At 30.9% G+C, this 19347-nt stretch overlaps 1 protein-coding gene across 1 annotated transcript in view; it reads left to right on the top strand.

Moving 5' to 3' along the window:
- The window catches only part of LOC140046561 (uncharacterized), a 204780-nt gene extending 188225 nt beyond the window's left edge, over window positions 1–16555 (top strand). The window contains exons 16-18 of the mRNA XM_072091256.1: window positions 12855–13012; window positions 13544–13707; window positions 14050–16555. Coding sequence (XP_071947357.1) covers window positions 12855–13012; window positions 13544–13707; window positions 14050–14232 — 505 coding nt within the window. The 3' untranslated portion in view covers window positions 14233–16555. The remainder of the gene's footprint in view (window positions 1–12854; window positions 13013–13543; window positions 13708–14049) is intronic.
- The last annotated feature ends 2792 nt before the right edge of the window (window positions 16556–19347 follow it).

Below are 19347 nucleotides of genomic sequence, written 5' to 3'. Positions count from 1 at the left end.
CTCACATATACTATTTCATCATTGATGGCTATGAGAGACAGTCATACACAATGCATCATTTGTTGAAAAAGAACCTTGTACTTTTCTTGCTGTCCAGCCCTCTTTTGCACCATTGACTCCATACATACTGCTAGACTACTCAGAAACCTTCATCTCACTGCTCACTGTATGTTATCAATGGGGGAGCACTGCTACATCAAACCTCTTGGCCCGAAACAGCAACATTCCAAGACATTTATTATGTACCATATGTTTGTTACGTTATGTGAAGGCAAAGTAAACTCTTGTGTTTAATGGCTATAATTATGGGCCGTAAGTAAATTTGGTTTAGGAAAAGGTGTTGGTCTTAAAAATCATCACATCACAGTTGGAGTTGTACGTTAAATTCTGTAAACCAAACAGTTTCCAAAAAAAGAAAACATTGCATTAGGAATTTGGCATTGGTAGCTATATATGGAGGGAAGTCAATGGAGACTTTAGACAGCCTACTTTTCTTTGAGAAAGTTGCAAAAAGCAAATCTATTCCCTTGCTGCAAAATTTCATTTTGTGAGTCTTTATTACCAGGTATAGCAGTGGATAGGAAATACTCTTCAACCCACAGACTAGGGATGGAAAGTATTGATGACAAATTTACTACCAGCACCAGAAAAACTATTAAAGTAGATTAGATGTACCTGTAAATAAGGTTGTAGTAAAATGAATTGCAGTTGCAGAAAATATGGTTTTGACTGCTGCTCCACTATTTTTTAAGAATGCCACTGCATCAGCACATGCTCAATTCCCCACCAATAGATGGAGGATGAGATACTGACAAGATGAAAGTGAAATTACCGCATTTATTTGAATAAATGCCCTTGGTGGTTGATTTTTAAGGAGGGTAGTGGGGGCGTATAATCGTCGTGAGGAGTTTATTGGAGAGGCGTTTATTTTTTTGGGTGTAATGTGGTAACATGTATAATCAAATAAATACACCCTTTAGATATGAACAAATACAACACCGTCATGTCATTCAGTAAATTCTATTACAAATAGAGATGTGTTAAAATACAATATTGTGTATAATATGCATGTGGCGCGGCGTACATTCGAGGAAATAAATTCAAAATGATGTCCGATGGGGGCGGGGGAGGGGTTTATTTGATTTTTCTAAACGTAGCGTTTATACGAATAAATACGGTAATAGATTGTAGTCCAGTGATGGTGCAAGGATTTTCCCAATGAGGAGGGGGGGGGGAGTGTGCGCGCGCAACTAGCATCAATTGGCTGGGCCATCAATGGGAGTGCACCCAGTAAAGGGTAGTTTTAGTCACTTTTAAAAATGAAAATCCTTGAAACAGCACTCAATGGGGTATTGTTTTATATTAGGAAATATCATCATATTGTCTACATATACTCCCTCACTCTTCCCATATGATCTCCCATCCCTATACCCCTCCCCACTGGCACCACCAATGTTGTGATATATTGTTATAACAGTACAAATGTAAATGAACTGATTTATTATTAGACACCGTAATCCTATGCATTAAGCATAGGAAGGACTGCGTTTTATATATTATAACAATAGGGATATATCTAGATACTTAAACATTTGTTTTGCGGCCATTTTCTAATTAACAGCACTTAAAATAATGTGTATATTGTAGTTCAGATCTTCGAAACTGTAAAGAAATATATAAACCATTGTAAAAACTGTTATAAAGTGGTAATTAGATCTATCATTTATGTTTTTTTTGTCCTTTTTTAGGCATTTTCGCCATTGGCGGCCATTTTGTTTAAACTGGATTTTTCTAGACTTTTAGTATGTTCATATAGGTACCTTATAGAAATGCATTGTGGTGAAATAAATTCTGTTGCAATTTTTTCAACCATATTTCATAGTTTTCCTGTACTATAATATACGCTGACCGCCGGTAAATTGTTAGTGGTATTGTTGGATGCTGGTTAATTTTACGCTGCAGTCAATTTACATAGGCTCTTCCAACCCTGGAATTCTATAACGTTACTAGTTATTATTATGATGAAATGGGATCTAAATTTTAATTTAGTGCCAGGAAAAACATTTACTATGAAATTAAAGGTGTTGCCTGTATATTTTCACAAAAAAGATTCTATGCTTGAGAAGTCATGAGAAAAGATTGTATTAATTTATTAATTAAGATGAATGACAGATGAATAATATTTATTCAAATAAATGGCCAGCTTTGAATATACTCTCACTCCCTCCTAAAACGATGGGGAATTTTTTTATATTCCTGGAATTCCTTCATAATTGTATTACAATACATTTCTATTTGTAGTAGATTTCATTGATTGACATGAACTAGTCCCAAGCATTTAATTTTTACCGTTTGATCACTTCTTGATATAAAAAAAAAATACAACGCGTCTACTGCAGTGTTAATTATGTCAACAAACGACCAAACAATCCTAGGCCTAGCAAGGCTAAAACGCCTAGGCCAGCATAATACTAACAGGCCTAGGCCCATAGGCACAGCTAGGCTGCAGCAATACGAAACTTCAACAGGCAACTGGAACTCATATTAGGCTAATTATGTTTTTTCCAACGATTCCACGTCTCGTAGGAATGCCCCCATTAATTAATCAAAATCCTGAAAATGATCTAAAGCTAATTTTAATGCATTTTTGAATGAAATTGTACACAAAAATCTGCTGCTGCTGCATATGTCGGTGGTGTTTACAAACAAAACAGAGGCAAGACAATAGGTGCCACATTGTTTTCCACAGTAATTAGTACACTAGATTTTTTTTTTCATCCGCAAAATGATTTTTTTTTTTCGTACAGAAATGTTTAAAAAGTACTATTAAACGATCGTTTAATAGTACATACTATTGCATGCCATGTGACCCACACTCGTCCATTCAAATGACAGGAATTTATTTAGGCGTTTTGTAATAAATAATAAAATTTTAAAACAGAGGCTCGTTCACAACCAATTTTTTTCTTCCACGAGACAAAAGAAATAGTAAAAACAACTATCACAACTGTCAAAATGATAAACATTGAAAGGATTAATAGATTTAAAGTTAGTAGTACAAATGAACACAGAAATTACTTTGTTGAAATGATTATCTACAGTACATTGTAAACTGACTGCTGTAGTTTTTTTAGCGACGACCTGCTGCTTGGAGAGTAATTAATACAACCTTTGTCTTGTCAAGCAACTAATGCCTATCAGTGCATTTGAAGACTTTCAAATACAGCAAACGTTTCTACACTCTTATTTGTTGAGGAGTGAAAAAATATATGCATTTCAAACTACAAGACAATTATTTAATTTAGTATTAAAGAAGAAAATTTGCGATTGAACGTTAGAGTAATTTTGTTGTGTGAGCACTTGACGTGCGGTGGACTGGCCTGACTTAGTTTAATTAAGGCATCATGCTATATGCTTCAGTGGGTAAACATAGGCTGTGTATCTTTGCGTTCTCTCTGATCAGATATTAGTAAGAGTGGATGTGGTTAGACTGCTTCACATTTTAAGCATTGCAGTATGTTTGGTTTTCAACGCTTTGAGCCTCCAGTTCGTGCTCCAGCTCGAAGTTCCACGTAAGCTTTCAGTAATTTTACTTATTATTCCATATAAACAAATTCCACCTATAATATATGAGGAACTGTTATTCATTTGTCAATCATTGTTAGGAGGAATAGAGGAGGATTTGTTTTAATTGTAACAAAAAACTGTATTGATAAGTTAATGGAATTGTATTGATATGTTGATGTGGTAATGTTGTTTACAATGTACTGTATAGCAGTATGGTCATATACAGTAGTGTTTAATATCACTCTTGATGAAGGTATTAATTTGTTTGGAAACATTAAAATTAATATTTTTAGTCATTTGATAACACATATTTTATTGTTAAAATATAAATGATATATTATTATAATATCATAATTAGAATTATTGAATAATTGAAAAATTTGATATTGAGGAAAGTAAATTAATTTACACAATAAATAATTAAAGAATACTAGCAGTAACCTGTGCTCCGCACGATCTTTGTCGGCTTTGATATATGGTTATATACTAATTCGCATGGGATGAGTAAGTATCATAATAAGCGCACTCTTCCCTCATAAAAAGCCATCGATTTTGTTATACACCAAGTATTCCTTCACTTTTAAGTAACTATGAGCTACAAAATAAAACCAATACTGAATATAGGACTTTACAAAAATGGAAGTCGCTAACGAAAAATTGTGCTGTGTGAATATTAATCTAGGATGCGCATCAGAAAGTAACAACATGCATGTACATGAGAGGGAGATGCAGGTTGAACTCTGATAATAAGTTGGCAGTTGAAAACATTCCAATGATAACATATGAATTGGTAATTTATAGAATTAAGATTGAATATTGGCATAATAAAACCACAGCCTCTTACGGACTTGAAATCAACACAAAAATGCATGATGCGCGCGGACACTAACGCAAAATACCAAACTATATTTCAGGTGTATTTTTCATTGTGATTATTTTTTTTTACAGAATTTTTCATTACCGTAATCCATTTGTGGTTTTTTTTGTTTGTTTTTTTTTTGGTCATTCACATTTTTTTTTTATTTCATGGTTTATTATTATATTTTGCTTTTTGTGTGTCAGGTTTCGTATCCCTTTTGCTAGTTTTGTAATTAGATTATTAGATTGAGGTCTAGTTTTGATTTTTAGATTTAACCATGCCGCGGATTCGAACTCGAACGTACTAAACATTGATATCAATGGTCACAGCGATTTGCTCACTTTTTATTTAGCGGCCCGGCATGGTATTTGTAGATCCGGTCATGGGGCGGTACACAACAGAGAAGGTCGCGTAGTTTATACAGTGACGTAACATGGTCGCTGAGACGTCAAATTACTGCTTTTTTTTGCCTTTTTTTAGTGTTTACCCTTATAATTCAGGAAAGTGACAGCCTATCGCGTGCAGCCCCTCAATAAACATCAGTGTGCCAAATGTGAGCATGTATCTTTCAGTGGTTTTGGAGGAGATACGTAAAATTACGCAAAACATTTAGTAGCATTACTATATAGATTATTGAAAGAATTGCTTGGGTGAGGTATTTAAAACCATTGACATTAATTATCAACTTGAAAATATGTCACTTTAAGTGTTTTCACACAACAATGACTACTTTATCGTGCACCCTGTAGCTAATGGAGTGTATAAAATCTTTGAATGTGTCCTTAAAGACAATTAAGTTTCGATCTGTCGATCAATACCGAAATTAAATTACCTACTATAAGTTAATTATCAGATTACTCAGAAAATCCCAAAATGGATTTACATATTACATTATTATTTGAATGTAAAATAAGCCATATAGATATTTAATCACATCATACTAAGCCAGTATCATATAAATATTTGATCATATCATACTAAGCCAGTATTATATATAGATACTCATCATACTACGTATAGATATTTGATCACATAAGCCAGTTATAGATATCATACAGATCTCATCACTACATTAGTATCATATAGATATATAGTATATCAACTATTATTTGATTACATGAGTCATGATTACATCATAATTAAGCAAGTATACAGCCCATAATCAGGGCAACATGCTTAATCTACAGTAAACGCCCACTACCCCCTTACTCCTATCAAAACAGAATCTGTCTCTGACAGTCCACATAGTTAAGGCATATAATTCCTTATTCCGTACAGTATTGCTTTTAATTAAATAATCGTTATTTTGTTGACAGTCCGACGCACCCGGTGCATAGTCGCTATAGGCCATATACCTTGTTAGCGCATTGACGAACTACTGTAATAATTGCACAAAGAAACAGGAACATTGATCATTTAAATTAAATAAATTCAAGAAGCAACATGAAAACAACGTCGATAATAAATGATTAACAAAAAATTTAACAATATAAGTTCAATTTAATTGATTATTGGCATTTATCACACTGGCCTCGAGGGGGACTTTCCCTTTCAACCTTTGGTACTTCCCATGTAGGTGTTCACAATGAATGCACAAAATGTTTGGTTGGTAATGGCAGCTGTGACTCAAATACTCAGTGTCTGAATCCCCTCCCCCTACCACCCTGATATAGATATTGTGATCATATTAAGCAAGTATTTTATAGATCACATCTGCCAATTACTGAAATATTGTCCATTTAATTACTTTCATGCCATTTTATTCAATTAAATATTCTTTTATTTCAAGGCTATAAATAAACAATATTAATAATACATTAAAATCGTTTGATTCATTCATGATACTGTCATGTATGATACAGCAGTAATATTTAGCATCAGAAATACCTTTGAACCTTTGAGTTTTTAGGGGGTTTTTTTTCAATCTGATTTTTACAAAATATATTATTGTTATATAATTCATTGCTTAAGTTACTAAAGGGGTGAATATGACACTATGATAATTTTTTAAATGAATATTAAAGATGTATTGTCCTCCAAAAACATGAAAAATGTTTGAATATGCTGTTTTGCAGTTTTAATAAAGTTATTCACTTCTTTGAAAAAAAATAAATAATTTCACTTATAAAAAGACAAAAGAAACGGTTAATTTTAACCAAAACCGTTGTCTGACAGACAAGTATTTTTTCGCTTTAAATTACGTTTTTTCAGGTTATTCTTTTTTGGTCAAAGTGAATATTACTTTAGGTGACATTACAATGGCATATTCAACATATCTTTAATATTTTCAGACATCAACTTTATTGCGGCTTGTATTGTTTTTAGCACTGTCTATTAAATAATTGATAATACATACAACCCTGTATTTGTAGCTGATTTTATAAAGAAAAAAAATTATTGAAAAGAAAAAAAAAAGATAACATCTATCCGGACTTTAAATATTTGAGTGAGGAGGAGTGAGTGGCCGAGCGGTTAAGACAGTGGAACCGTAATCCATAGCCATAACATCGACAAGGGTTCGAGGCTCACTCACTCCATGGTTCTGGTGGTAGAACAAGTATTCTCGGATAAGGACTATAAACCGTAGCTCCAGTGTATGCATATTGCTCGTGTGTGTGTTTTCTAACGGGCCCTTAGGGAAGAAGAATTTTGTTGTAAAGGTGTAACATCTAAGTCCACAGCACTCTGATCTTCATTAAATAGTGCTATATAAATGTCACATTACATTACATTAAAAATCAGGTAATAGAAATGTTTTTTTTTATTTTTTTATTCTATGTTATTGTAATTGATATCATGCTGGTCAAATAAAGAAACAAATTAAGATTTGTAAACATTTTTTTTAGACAACAATATAATATAACAAATGTGTTTCAAAGTTAACAGTTAATTTAAAATTGCTACAGGGATCAATATTTTTTTTAATCAATACACTTCTGCAGATAATTTTCCTTTACAATGAAAAATGTTTTTGATGTATTGTTAAAAATGTGTAATTCAAATATGCCCATTAGTTGTTTTTATATGGAATTTATTTCAACAATATTTTACGAGAGTGCTCCATCTAGCGAAAGCTGATCATTAGGGTGGCCTAAAAAAAACATGACAAGACAAACATGTAACAATAAAAATTAAATGAATAGAATTTATAAAGATAAACAAAATAAAACAAAGCACAAACAAATTAGAATAACAAATTAAATGAAAAAAATTAAATTAAATTGCCCATCTCAGAAGAAAAGATAGGAAAAAGGAAGCAACTAAACAAGAAGCTGGTTCTTTAGGAACATTTTAAGGAAGAGTAAGGATAACTAAAAAAAAGTTGGAGCATTGAAGCTGAAAGTTCCAAGTAAAGTCAGGGGATAAGGAGATCACTGTCAGTTATTTGCCGTCTGGCCATGCGGCCATTAGATTTGATCTAATTACACCTTGTTGGTAATAATTGTATTGTTTTTTAAGTAAAAAGGTTGTTGTTACTCTGTATTACCTCTGTTTGTTTAAAATCTGATGGAAAGTTTTCTGGACATGTTCACATTGTCTTATGAAATACTTCATAGTGTTAATGGTTCAAATCTATTACGGTATGCTACCTGTTAAATTGTTAATAAAGTTCAGAGATATTCTATAGAAACCACCATAGTCATCATATTAATTCAGATTAGCCTTGCAGATATTTATCAAAGATCAGTTGAATCTCAAATGAACTATACTTTATAGAATACTATAATAATCATGGCTTTTATTTCATACTCTCTTGGCAATATAAAATCTTGCGGGTAGATATAAAAAATCAATATATAAAATTGATTAAAATATAAAAACTATTATATACAGTAAACAAATTATATTGTGATAACACAACAGCTTAAAAACAACTTTAAAACAATTTTCAAATTTCGAAAGTTTTACTTGTTTCTAGTCGGTTACCAAATTGTTTTTCATCTAATTGGGTAGTAATTGTGGATTTATCCATAAATCTGTCTGGATTTGTTTAAATACACTTTTTTCAATCCATAAATTTACCATTAAATATACAATACTTTCATTAGCCAATTAATATAACATCTGCAATATTCTGTATGAATTTTCCTCCCAAATACAAAATAGTAGTTATAAAAAAAATGTAAAACCAGAAACTTACGTGCACATTAAACGTTCGCAAAATTCGCAAGTGGTTGCAATTCCAGGCGCGCATTTAGGCGGGGGATAAACAGCCCCCACTAAAATTTAAATAAAATAATAACTATTATTATTTTTCTGCAAACCGACAGATCGTTTTTATCATTTATGAAATATTTAGCCCTCCCTAATCTATAATGCTGGATCCTCCTTTGAATTCTTGAAAGTTTCATGCCGGGAATCATTTTCAGAAAGTACTGTATTGGGTACACAAAATACAGTGTACAGTACTACAGGCACTTTCAAGTAAACATGATAAAGTGAATTTATCCCACTAGTATTATAAAATCTACACAAAGTCACATTTATACTCTTTTTTCAGGAAAAGGCACTGCAAACTGTCATTTATATATTTATTATACATTAGTATAATAGGTCTGTTGAGAAATTCATAACATAAAATGAATGTCCCAGATGTTGATAAGGCAAAAATAACCATGTTCTTGTTCACCAAAAACTTGCATGTTGGGTCAAAGGTAATAAACTAAGATACTTAATGTCAGTATATTAATAATAGAGATTGTTTCATATTCCCAGATGATTTAGTGCCATGAAAGTTGTACACACATTAAACACATTAAATATTGATTCAGAATATTTAATTGGATAAATTGTTTGACAATGACACATTTATGAATTTTAATTTTAAACATTTTATTCCCATTTGTGATTTACCATTATTTCTACCAGCAAATTTTATTAAATTTATTACATACACTTTAAACATTAAGGGAATAAATAATTACTGTATGATAAAATCAGTATGAAATTTAGAAAGAATGTTATCTTTCACATTGATAATTAACACATTTTTTAACCTATTGAAGAATTTAAAACTGGAATGATCTTCCTCCTCAAACTTAACCATTGACATATGAATTCATCATATTTCATAGTGGCCATTCTTAAGGAGATTAATAGATTCATATTAAACTGACATCAGATCATTCTAATTTTACTGTATATTGATAGATTTTATAATAGTTATTTCTTGGATCTGTCAATTTCAGTAAAATGGAATTTATGATATATATCATCTTTATTTTGTGATAACGTGAGTCATTAAACAAGCTATTCATTTAATGAATCATATTCACACATCATGTCTCGCCTACAAGTGTTTGCATAGAAGTCAAATTGATATTGTATATTTATAATTGCAGTTAAGTTTCTACTAGCGTGTGGTATGGAGACTTAAAATAAATAAATAAAAATGAATACATTTCTATACAATAAGTACTTAAAATATTTATAAAATAAAAACATTTTAGTAGTATGGTTCCAGAGAGGACCAACCTGCAGTGAATGACTACCAGAGTATGTCATGTTACTAATGTGCATACAGGGATATTAGGACATGTTTTCTCGCTACCAACCTCTACTAAGTTTTCCAGATGACCAACGACACATCAACTTGACCTAGTTAGTTTGTCGGTCATCGCAACTCGAAAGCTTACTATTGATATGTGTTGGACAAATACACTTTCTTTTTTGGTCTTAGTGTGTGATATCTTCACAACTTTGACCTACAGGCAACATCAACTTCACCTTATTTTATGGAAAAACCATAGGATATATTACATATTGTACTTTTTTGTATCAAGTTGTAAATTGTTTTATCTAATAAATTATTCCTACATGTACTGTAAAAGTTTGCACTGCAAATTGGCTTGCAGGCCAAGTTGTAACATTGTATCAGTGGTTGAACATGCTAGTTATAGGTATACATACAACAAACTCTAAGAAAACAAATCATCAGGGAAGAGTTAGACCACCAATTATCATTTGTTCCAAACGCAATTCACAATTTTTTCCAAGAAATACATTTTCAAAATATTTTTCTATTTTGCAATCTGTAAATTATGAATGGTGCCCTCTATAGAGCATGAAGAATTTCAATTATGACATTTTAATATTGACTACTCGCTAGTTGAAAACAACTTACAATATTTTTTGTATTTTAATTGAAATGAAAGCATTTAAAAAATAAAATAAAATAATGCTAATCAAAGTTAAATTAATTAATTACATGTGTTCATGACACAAAATATACTGAATACATTATTATAAAACTAAATTGGTATTTTAATATTCTGTTGTTGAATGTGGTTGCAATGCACTTTTTTCAAGGAATCTAATTACAGTAACCAACTACATGAATTAAATTTGAATATTATATTGATTGAAAGTTAATGACTACAGTATGGATGGTTATTCAAATTCAAATACATTTCTATTCATGTATTATACTCATTTGTGACTGCCTACCGAGATATATTTTAACACATTTGGTTCATTATTACTTGGAAAAATAAAATGTTGCTAACTTTACAGAATTTGCTGCATCCACAATTCTTAAACTACGTTTTTTAGATTTAATTTAAGGTCACAACTACATTTAATGTAAAAATAAATACTATAAGGTCCTGTTGCGATAAATTTTGTCGCCTTTATATGGTTAAAAAAGTGAACAATAAGGGGATTCTAAAAAAATTAAAATCCCAACATGCCTTTCGCACGGATTGATATTTTTGTTTTTCTTCTGCAATTCACCACCCACTTTTCAATCGATCGTGAGACCAAAACAAATGAAAGACTCTTAACTTTTCAGTGAAAATACTGATTTTCCTACAATTTGTATTAATGAATTCTGGCAAAAACAGAAAGACAATTATTGCAGCAACTAGATGTCAGGCTAGGCCTATAGCTAGGGTACAATGTTGGTACATTACTGCTGTTTACAAGCTAGGCCTACAAAACTAAGCCTATCTAGGCTAGCTAAAACCGTCCACAAGAGGACATTCACCGCGAGCTACTTAGGTAGTGCTTTGTTTCTCTCTTTTTATCATAATTTACCATAAAACGTACATTTAAGACAAGGAATGACCTGGTTTAATGTTTTTAAAGTAATATACAGTATGCAATATTTTTACAAAACATAAAAAATTGTAGGGAATGGGTCTTTAAGTCATCATACTGAATATTTGGGTGTTAATAGGTATATACTTACAGAACATGCCTATGATTTTCAGTTAGTCAAAAGTCGGGGGTGGGCTTATACCCGAGTATGGGCTTATACCCGCGTCAGTACGGTAGTTATGTCACAAAAGCTTATTATATTAAAATCTGACTTGCATGCATCTTCCATATGATATTAAATAGCACACTCTCTGTATTCATTTAACATGGACTGAAATAATTATAAATAAAAGTAGTGAGCCCTCTCTCTCCAAATATAGTTTTCCCCGATAAATTTTGCCAAGTGCTTCATTCAGTTTCTGAGTGCTTTCATTTATATTATTGTTTTATTATTAATATGTCATTACACACTTACAATACATTGTAATAGATATTTTACCCCCTACGCTAAATTGTGTTAACTCATAGCAAAAACAGGCCCATTTACTAAACTAGATTTTATTATTATTATTACTAATATTATTATTATTTTAATTATATACAAACAAAATTATTTATTATTATTTATATTATTGATCATTTTGTCAAATTATAAAATCATTTACAATTGAACACAATTCTAAAATGTAATTTACATATTCCAAACCTTTAATACTCCTTTCTATATTATCTTATCTTATTCTATGATTAATTAATGAGCTGCTGTTGATACATTTGGACTTTGTCTTACATCATATATATTAGTTCATTGTTAAATAGTATTCATTTATTAGAATTTCAATTAGTAATTAAAACCAAAACCTTGATATTTTGCAATTCAAATATCACATGATCTCTATTTGATATTGATTAGTAATTAATATTAAGAAATAAACATAGGTGTTGCCTAGTAATTTTAAAGCCCATGTGGGTTGAAAATTCAAACGGAAGTTATTTACTTCCATGACCATAATACAAGGAAATCATAAGTGTGAATTGAATAACACCTCCACACAAAACTAAAGATGGCAGTATGATTGTGTGATATTAAATGGCAAGTAGAGGCTGATGAAGTCACCTTTATATATAATCAGCTGTTTGCTGACTACTACTTATTGTCACGTGAGCTTTTCCTGGTTGGTTATATACCTGTGTATCACAGCCTGCTACAATCACATCTGTTGATGCAACCACACTTAGTACATCTTACTATTTTGCAAATGAAAAGTAAATCTCTACTAGGATTTCTTCTCTGTTCTCAATCACACATTACCATAATGCTCGATAGACAGGATAATAGTAATTCAATGAAAAGTAAAGTTAGTGACAGAATTTCATTTGTTTTCTTCAGTGCAAAGGATTTGAAGGATAAAGTGCGATCACTACGACGACGACACACAGATAGCGCTCTGAGAGACACAGAGAAGTTGAAGCCACCACTGCCACCATGCACTCTTCAAGAGGTCAAACAATGGAGTGATTCATTTGATAGATTATTAAGAGATAAATGTAAGTTATTTTACATAAATCTCATCATTTTGTCAGAAATTTTAAAAAAAATAGTCTTTTTTTTTATTCAAAATTTAATTCATAATAAACTGTTTTTGAAATTGAAATTTATATTTATACTGGGTAACCTCTTCAGTCAAAGACTGGTCTCCCAGAGGGCCCAGTTGGTGATCAGTGGCTGTGATGTACTAATACATTGGGGTAACCCCCTACTCGTCTCGAAAGATGTACTAGGTTCTTTAAAGTGCACAGGAGCTAGATGTGTACACTGGACCTATGGTTTATAGTCCTTATCCGAGAAGACTCGTTCTACCATCAGAACCATGGAGTGAGTGAGCCTCGAACCTCTGCCGATGTTATGGCTACGTAATTACATGATATATATTATTAATACTTGTATACACTACTAAATTAATTGGTACATTGGTAATTACTAAATTGTCTTGATTGAAAAGTTATAGTTATAGAAAAATCTTCCTTCTTTATAAATACAAATAATTGACTATAATAATTGATATTTTAATCTCTTAGGTGGTCTGGAGGCTTTCAGACAATTTTTACAGACAGAATTTAGTGATGAAAATATAGAATTTTGGTTAGCATGTGAAGAATACAGAATGCTATCACCATCGAAACATACAAATCGTGCACGGAAAATACATGAAGACTTCGTAGCAACTCAAGCTCCAAGAGAGGTAATTATAAAATTATTTTATACCAATTAAAAAACTTTGGTTTAAATAGTAAAGGTTAAAGTAACATTTTTTATTGCCAGTTGGCTAGATTTTAGAATTTATAAGATTACCTGCAACAGCGTCTCTAAATGAAGAATTTCTTCGCTCACATCATCAAATTATCAACGTAGCAATTACTTTGTTTGTAGCAGCATTTCAAGTAAAAAGTATTGCCTAATGTTCAATGACGTCTGTTGCATTATAAACTACTCACTATGGCATTTCTCATCAGTATTCATACAAAGTTGTTTTTATATTTGTTTTGTAAATTTAGTACTCTAATAGCTATTAATTTTCTTTCAGGTAAATCTAGATTCTGCTACAAGGATAGAGACGACGTCAAATGTACGCAAAGCAGACGAACACACATTTGATAATGCACAAAAACGCATTGAAGCATTGATGGAAAAAGACTCATATCCTAGATTTCTTAAATCTGACATTTACCAACAATTGTTAAGGACAAGTAAGAAGGCTGAATGTTAAAATAAAAACAAAACAGTAAATAATGAACCCTACCAAACTAGGTAAATGTAATAACGTTGCAGTATACCACAGTTAGTAGTGAGCAAAATAGTTAGCTGAAAATCGACACCTTCCAAGGACTAAATGACGATGTTATACATATCCACATTGTTGACAGACTCCATGGAAACCAAGGATGATTGGACATCACTGGATTACAAAAAAACAATATGTTTCGCGATACAATAGACATGCACATAATGTGTAAATAATAATGCGTATTGTACCATATTGTATCATTTTTCTAGTTGTTGCTGCAATTTAATTGAAATCATTATTATTATTTATAAGAATGTGATGTATTAATTAGTACAACCTATTTTGTGATGTGTTCAAACACATGTATATGTCTACTTTACTTGGTACACACTATTTGGTGTGCTAGCATAGTCAACTTTCTCTCCATCTGGACAACAGCATTTTATGCTTGAAGTGAAGTATTTAAAACCCTATTTTAAAAAAATGCATTCTGAAAATTGGACATTACCGTAATTGTAATATGTGAAGATCCTGTAATTGGTATGTACCAATTTTTATATGAATTGACATATGAGGTACTTAGTGACCTAACAGTTTTCAGTGTTGAACCATCAAAGCAATACTTATTAGAAAGTAGTGTTGTTACAATTCACAACTGAAATAAAGTGTGTTAAAATCTGGCTGAACAATTCTATGTAATTATTGTTATCTGTTACTTAGTTATTTTATTCATTACACTATACATACTGTTTTTGCATACTGTTTCTGTGGTGGATTACTGACACTTATGCAACCACGACATGAGAACATGTATTATTTGTTAGTGTTTAATTATTATTGTATTTTTGACAGCTTAAATTTATTGGTGCATTATCCTTTTTTTCCAAATCAATAAAAAATGATCATTCATTATTACAATGGTGTGAACAGTGACATACCATTACTTGTCATTATATGTCATTATATGTATGTGCACACCGGGAGTTATGTAATATGAATTTAGTTACCGATTGGATAGAATATGCAATGTAAAGCGGTATTTACACAAGATTTATTCAGTTTACAGTATTTTGTATCAGATATATTGTGTGTATATATATATATATATAAACATTATGATGTGTGTGCTAGATCTTTTGGGATAAAAGTGATTTAGTTTTTTTCATAAGAATGACGCAAGACATTTGTTTCAGATTGTTAGTTGTTATATAAACATATCCTATCTAATAAATTCTGTATATCATTAGAATTGACTGTATAGAATGTGTTAGGTGCTGGCACCAGTCTAACATAAAGGTGTTTATACATCATTTAATTTATTACAAATTTTAATAGCAATTTCCTATAATTAGAAATGAATACATTAGACTTCCCTTCAAAATTATCGTAAATGTTGTATGTCTTTCTTGTGGTATGTATTTATGGAACATGAATTAAAATTACATTAAATGCAATACGATTTTTAATTAATTGATCATGTCTTTATCTATTTCTTTTTGTTTGCTTAATTGTTGTTTAGTTTAGTAATAATGACTGGAAAGCAAGAAATTGACGACATAAATAATCTTAGATTTTAAATGCTAATAATTATTGTAAAGAATGAAATTAACTATTAAACAGTATTATGATGTTTTAGACGGTCTTATTAGGTTTATTATGTTTACTTATTCAAGTTAAATTATTTCACCAAAGAAACCAACAGAGTTAATAGGTTTAATGTGTACAGTTATGAGGTTTAAGTTGTTTAAGAGGCAGTTGGCTTAATTGTTGTTTAGTAATAATAGTACAGAAATTATTTTTGAACAAAATATTGATTTCTGGAAAGAGCACTGCAATAGGGAGACATGTGGAGTATCTCATTTTTTGTAGTGTGTGAAGAATATGAAAGTTGTACAATTTTTTAGTGTAACCCAATTACTATGGTTTTGATTTTCGTATAAATGAGTCTTAATTTATTGATCAAAGTGATGTCAGGGGAACCTGACTGATGCAATTAAAATTTAACAAAACAAATTAATATTCTTTTTCTTTATGTATCTGTTAAAATAACAAACAAACATGAAGAGGTCTGTGTTCCTGTTGGATGCTTGGTAAGACCAGTTTTGCATTACAACATGTACATGATATGCAACTACCGTATTTAAAATACACTCTACAAATGGTTATTCAGCAGAAATCATGGAGGTGTCCTGTACCTGTGAATTCTTCATGATATAAGATGATATTAAGACAATTTTTTGTACCATAACATCATTTTTATATCTTAAATTATTATCATAGATCATAGAAAACCAATCCTTAATAAAAACTATTAACAGTGGAATATATTGTTTAATGGAATGCTTGTGATATCTAAAGGTCAAATGATGCTGCATATTGAATAATTACCTTTGACGTCAAACTACTTCGTTAATCGTCAATGCCTCAACCTATCAGTATTCATTTTTTGGGGAAAAATAAGACTGATTAACAAAATGTCACGGAAACAATTCTCATTTACCTATGTATTTTTCTTATCAATTTAAATGTAATTGACAAAAACTGACAAAGCAATAAGTTGATATTTTTTGTAAAATAAGATTGTTATTCTACAAACTGTATTTCAAAAATCTCACTGATTTTCTCACAATATCTTTCCCATAATTAAAACATGGCCATAAGAAGCTTTTTAGCGTGATCAATGTGACGTCATCAAGGCGCAATTTTATGAATTCGCATTTACCAATCATATATCAAACCTCTTGTAGATATTTATCAAATTCACAACATATAAACTTTATAATTTTTTTTTCGATCCAATTTTTATTATGACACATTAAAATGGCATATTCAACAACAAAAATATTACAATACAACTTTAAAATCAATTTCTCATATTGTTTATTTTTTTATTGGAACATGTAAATGTTAGTGGCTCTTTAAGTTTTAAATGGTATATACTGGGAATGCTAACAAAATACAAAAAAATGTCTTCCTGTAACATTTTTTCTGGAGATAATCGATTTGGCCTAAATGCGATATTTATTTTCGTACATAAGTTGGGGACCCCTCACGAAACGTCACAACATAAACATGAATATTCATAAATCACATCCATAAGGTGTGACGTAAGAATTAACCTACAATTCACTAATGCAAACGCTTTCCGTCGAGCCATCTGTGTACACAAATGGATATAGACTTTACATGTCGATGCATGTCGATGTATCGGGTTCGAATCCCATTAGCAACTTCTTTTTAATTTCATGAGAGAGATTATTTAGAGGGTTAGGAAGTAGTTCGCCTATCTTTCACATAACTTATGTACGAAAAGAAAAATCTCGGCCCAAATAGGGGTGTTTTCCTAATGTGGTACACACCATCTATGGTTGTTGACGCAATAATATGAGGATTCTTTGCTGCAGACTATTCAATTTACAATAATTTAATTACAATATTGTAATTGTAAACTATTCAAAAATGTTATAACACATACTATTTTACTTTGTAAAACATACATTTTTAGAAATATATTTCAATCTCTCTTCCAGTGTGGGAGTGACCTAGATGATCTAGTATATTTAATTTTAGGGGTCATTTTTTAACAGGATCAATTTTTTTACAAATATTTAAAAATTGGGATCCATCACCTTTTTTTTTTTTCTAATTTCCTAACACTATCAAGTTTCTTTCTTCTGTTTCTTTCTTCCATTTCCAAATTGCAATAATAACACTGCTGCTTTAGCCAGCTACGTCCCAAGAGGACTACTCATTCAGACGCAGCAGTTATAGTTCTAGAGGCCGACGTTTTTGATGATTTGTAAACTAGGACAAGTCATGCTAAAATTACAAACCCCAAAGCATGTCTGGGAGTCTATGAAAAAATTTGCTGATAATACATTATTATATAGATACATGTAGAAAGTAATCTGTAAAATCTTGTTCAATAAATAATGACTTTGTTCTTGCTATCAACCTAGGCCAGTAATTCACTGTCAAATAATCAAAACATTATTTCTGGTATTTACAATGAGTCCCATTTGACTGTCAATCTAGACCGATATTATAATACTGTAATTCGCTGTCAGATAATCATTGAATTATTATCAAAACAGTCCATATAATAGTAAAGTTTTTGTTTGTAATAGGATACAATTTGTTTGATGAAGTGACCCCAGACTTAGCAATAAAATAAAGTGACAGAAATCTGTTTAGTATAATAAAGTAATATTATTTAAACATTATTTTTATTGAAATTATTTAATAAGCACATCATCTTTTAGAGATTCAGTATTTGTTATTTTTCAATTTCAATTATGACATATCAAAGTATGAATTCTCGTTGTATTTTACTTTAAACAAAAGTTATTCACTTCTGTAGCAAAAAAATATTTATTCATGTATAAAAAGAGAAAGATTTAAGTATTTTTTGCTTTAAATTACATTTTTTTTTCAGGTAAATAATTGTTTGGTTAACATGAATAACTATTACTATGTGACAATAAAATGACACATTCAAAAACAAATTTGAAATAAAAAATATTTTTCGAGGGGATCTTTAAAACTGTCAACAAGCGAGCAGCGTTTTTTTGTAAAAAATATTTCTAGTTCTTAAATTTATCGATTTTTGTGATGCCTTAGTCTTTATGTAAATCCTTGTGATGGTTAATGGTTTTAAATTTATATAGCGCAAAATTAAAATAGTCTCTATACGCTGTTTAGCACAAGTCTGAAAATGAAAATGTTGATGTAAAATGAACCACGAAATAGCCTAAAAAACCGAATAAATTGATCAAGACAACCACACTGTTTCACTAACTTGTCAAGACAAGCTAGCTATTTATTCACAAGTGTCATAGTGATGTGAGCGTCTGACTATCCTGCCTAACAAACAATAAAGTGAATCCAAAGGCAAATTACTGAAAAAATGACAATGGCTGGATCTCAATGGAGATACAAAAAAAAAAGCGAAAAGCTAAATCAAAATGATAAAGTAAAACAGCCAGAAAAGTTAGCAGAGCTTTCAGGCAACACTAGCCCTTCATCAGTGCAAGTGAAGGAATTTGGATAACGTCATAGTATAAGAACTGGCAAGTGTTGCCTGGGTGGACAGGAATA

This window comes from Antedon mediterranea, chromosome 4 (assembly GCF_964355755.1).
Source record: "Antedon mediterranea chromosome 4, ecAntMedi1.1, whole genome shotgun sequence".
In the NCBI taxonomy this organism is placed as follows: Eukaryota; Metazoa; Echinodermata; class Crinoidea; order Comatulida; family Antedonidae; genus Antedon; species Antedon mediterranea.
Note: the sequence above shows the minus strand (reverse complement) of the source record. Positions and strands in the feature narration are given on the sequence as shown.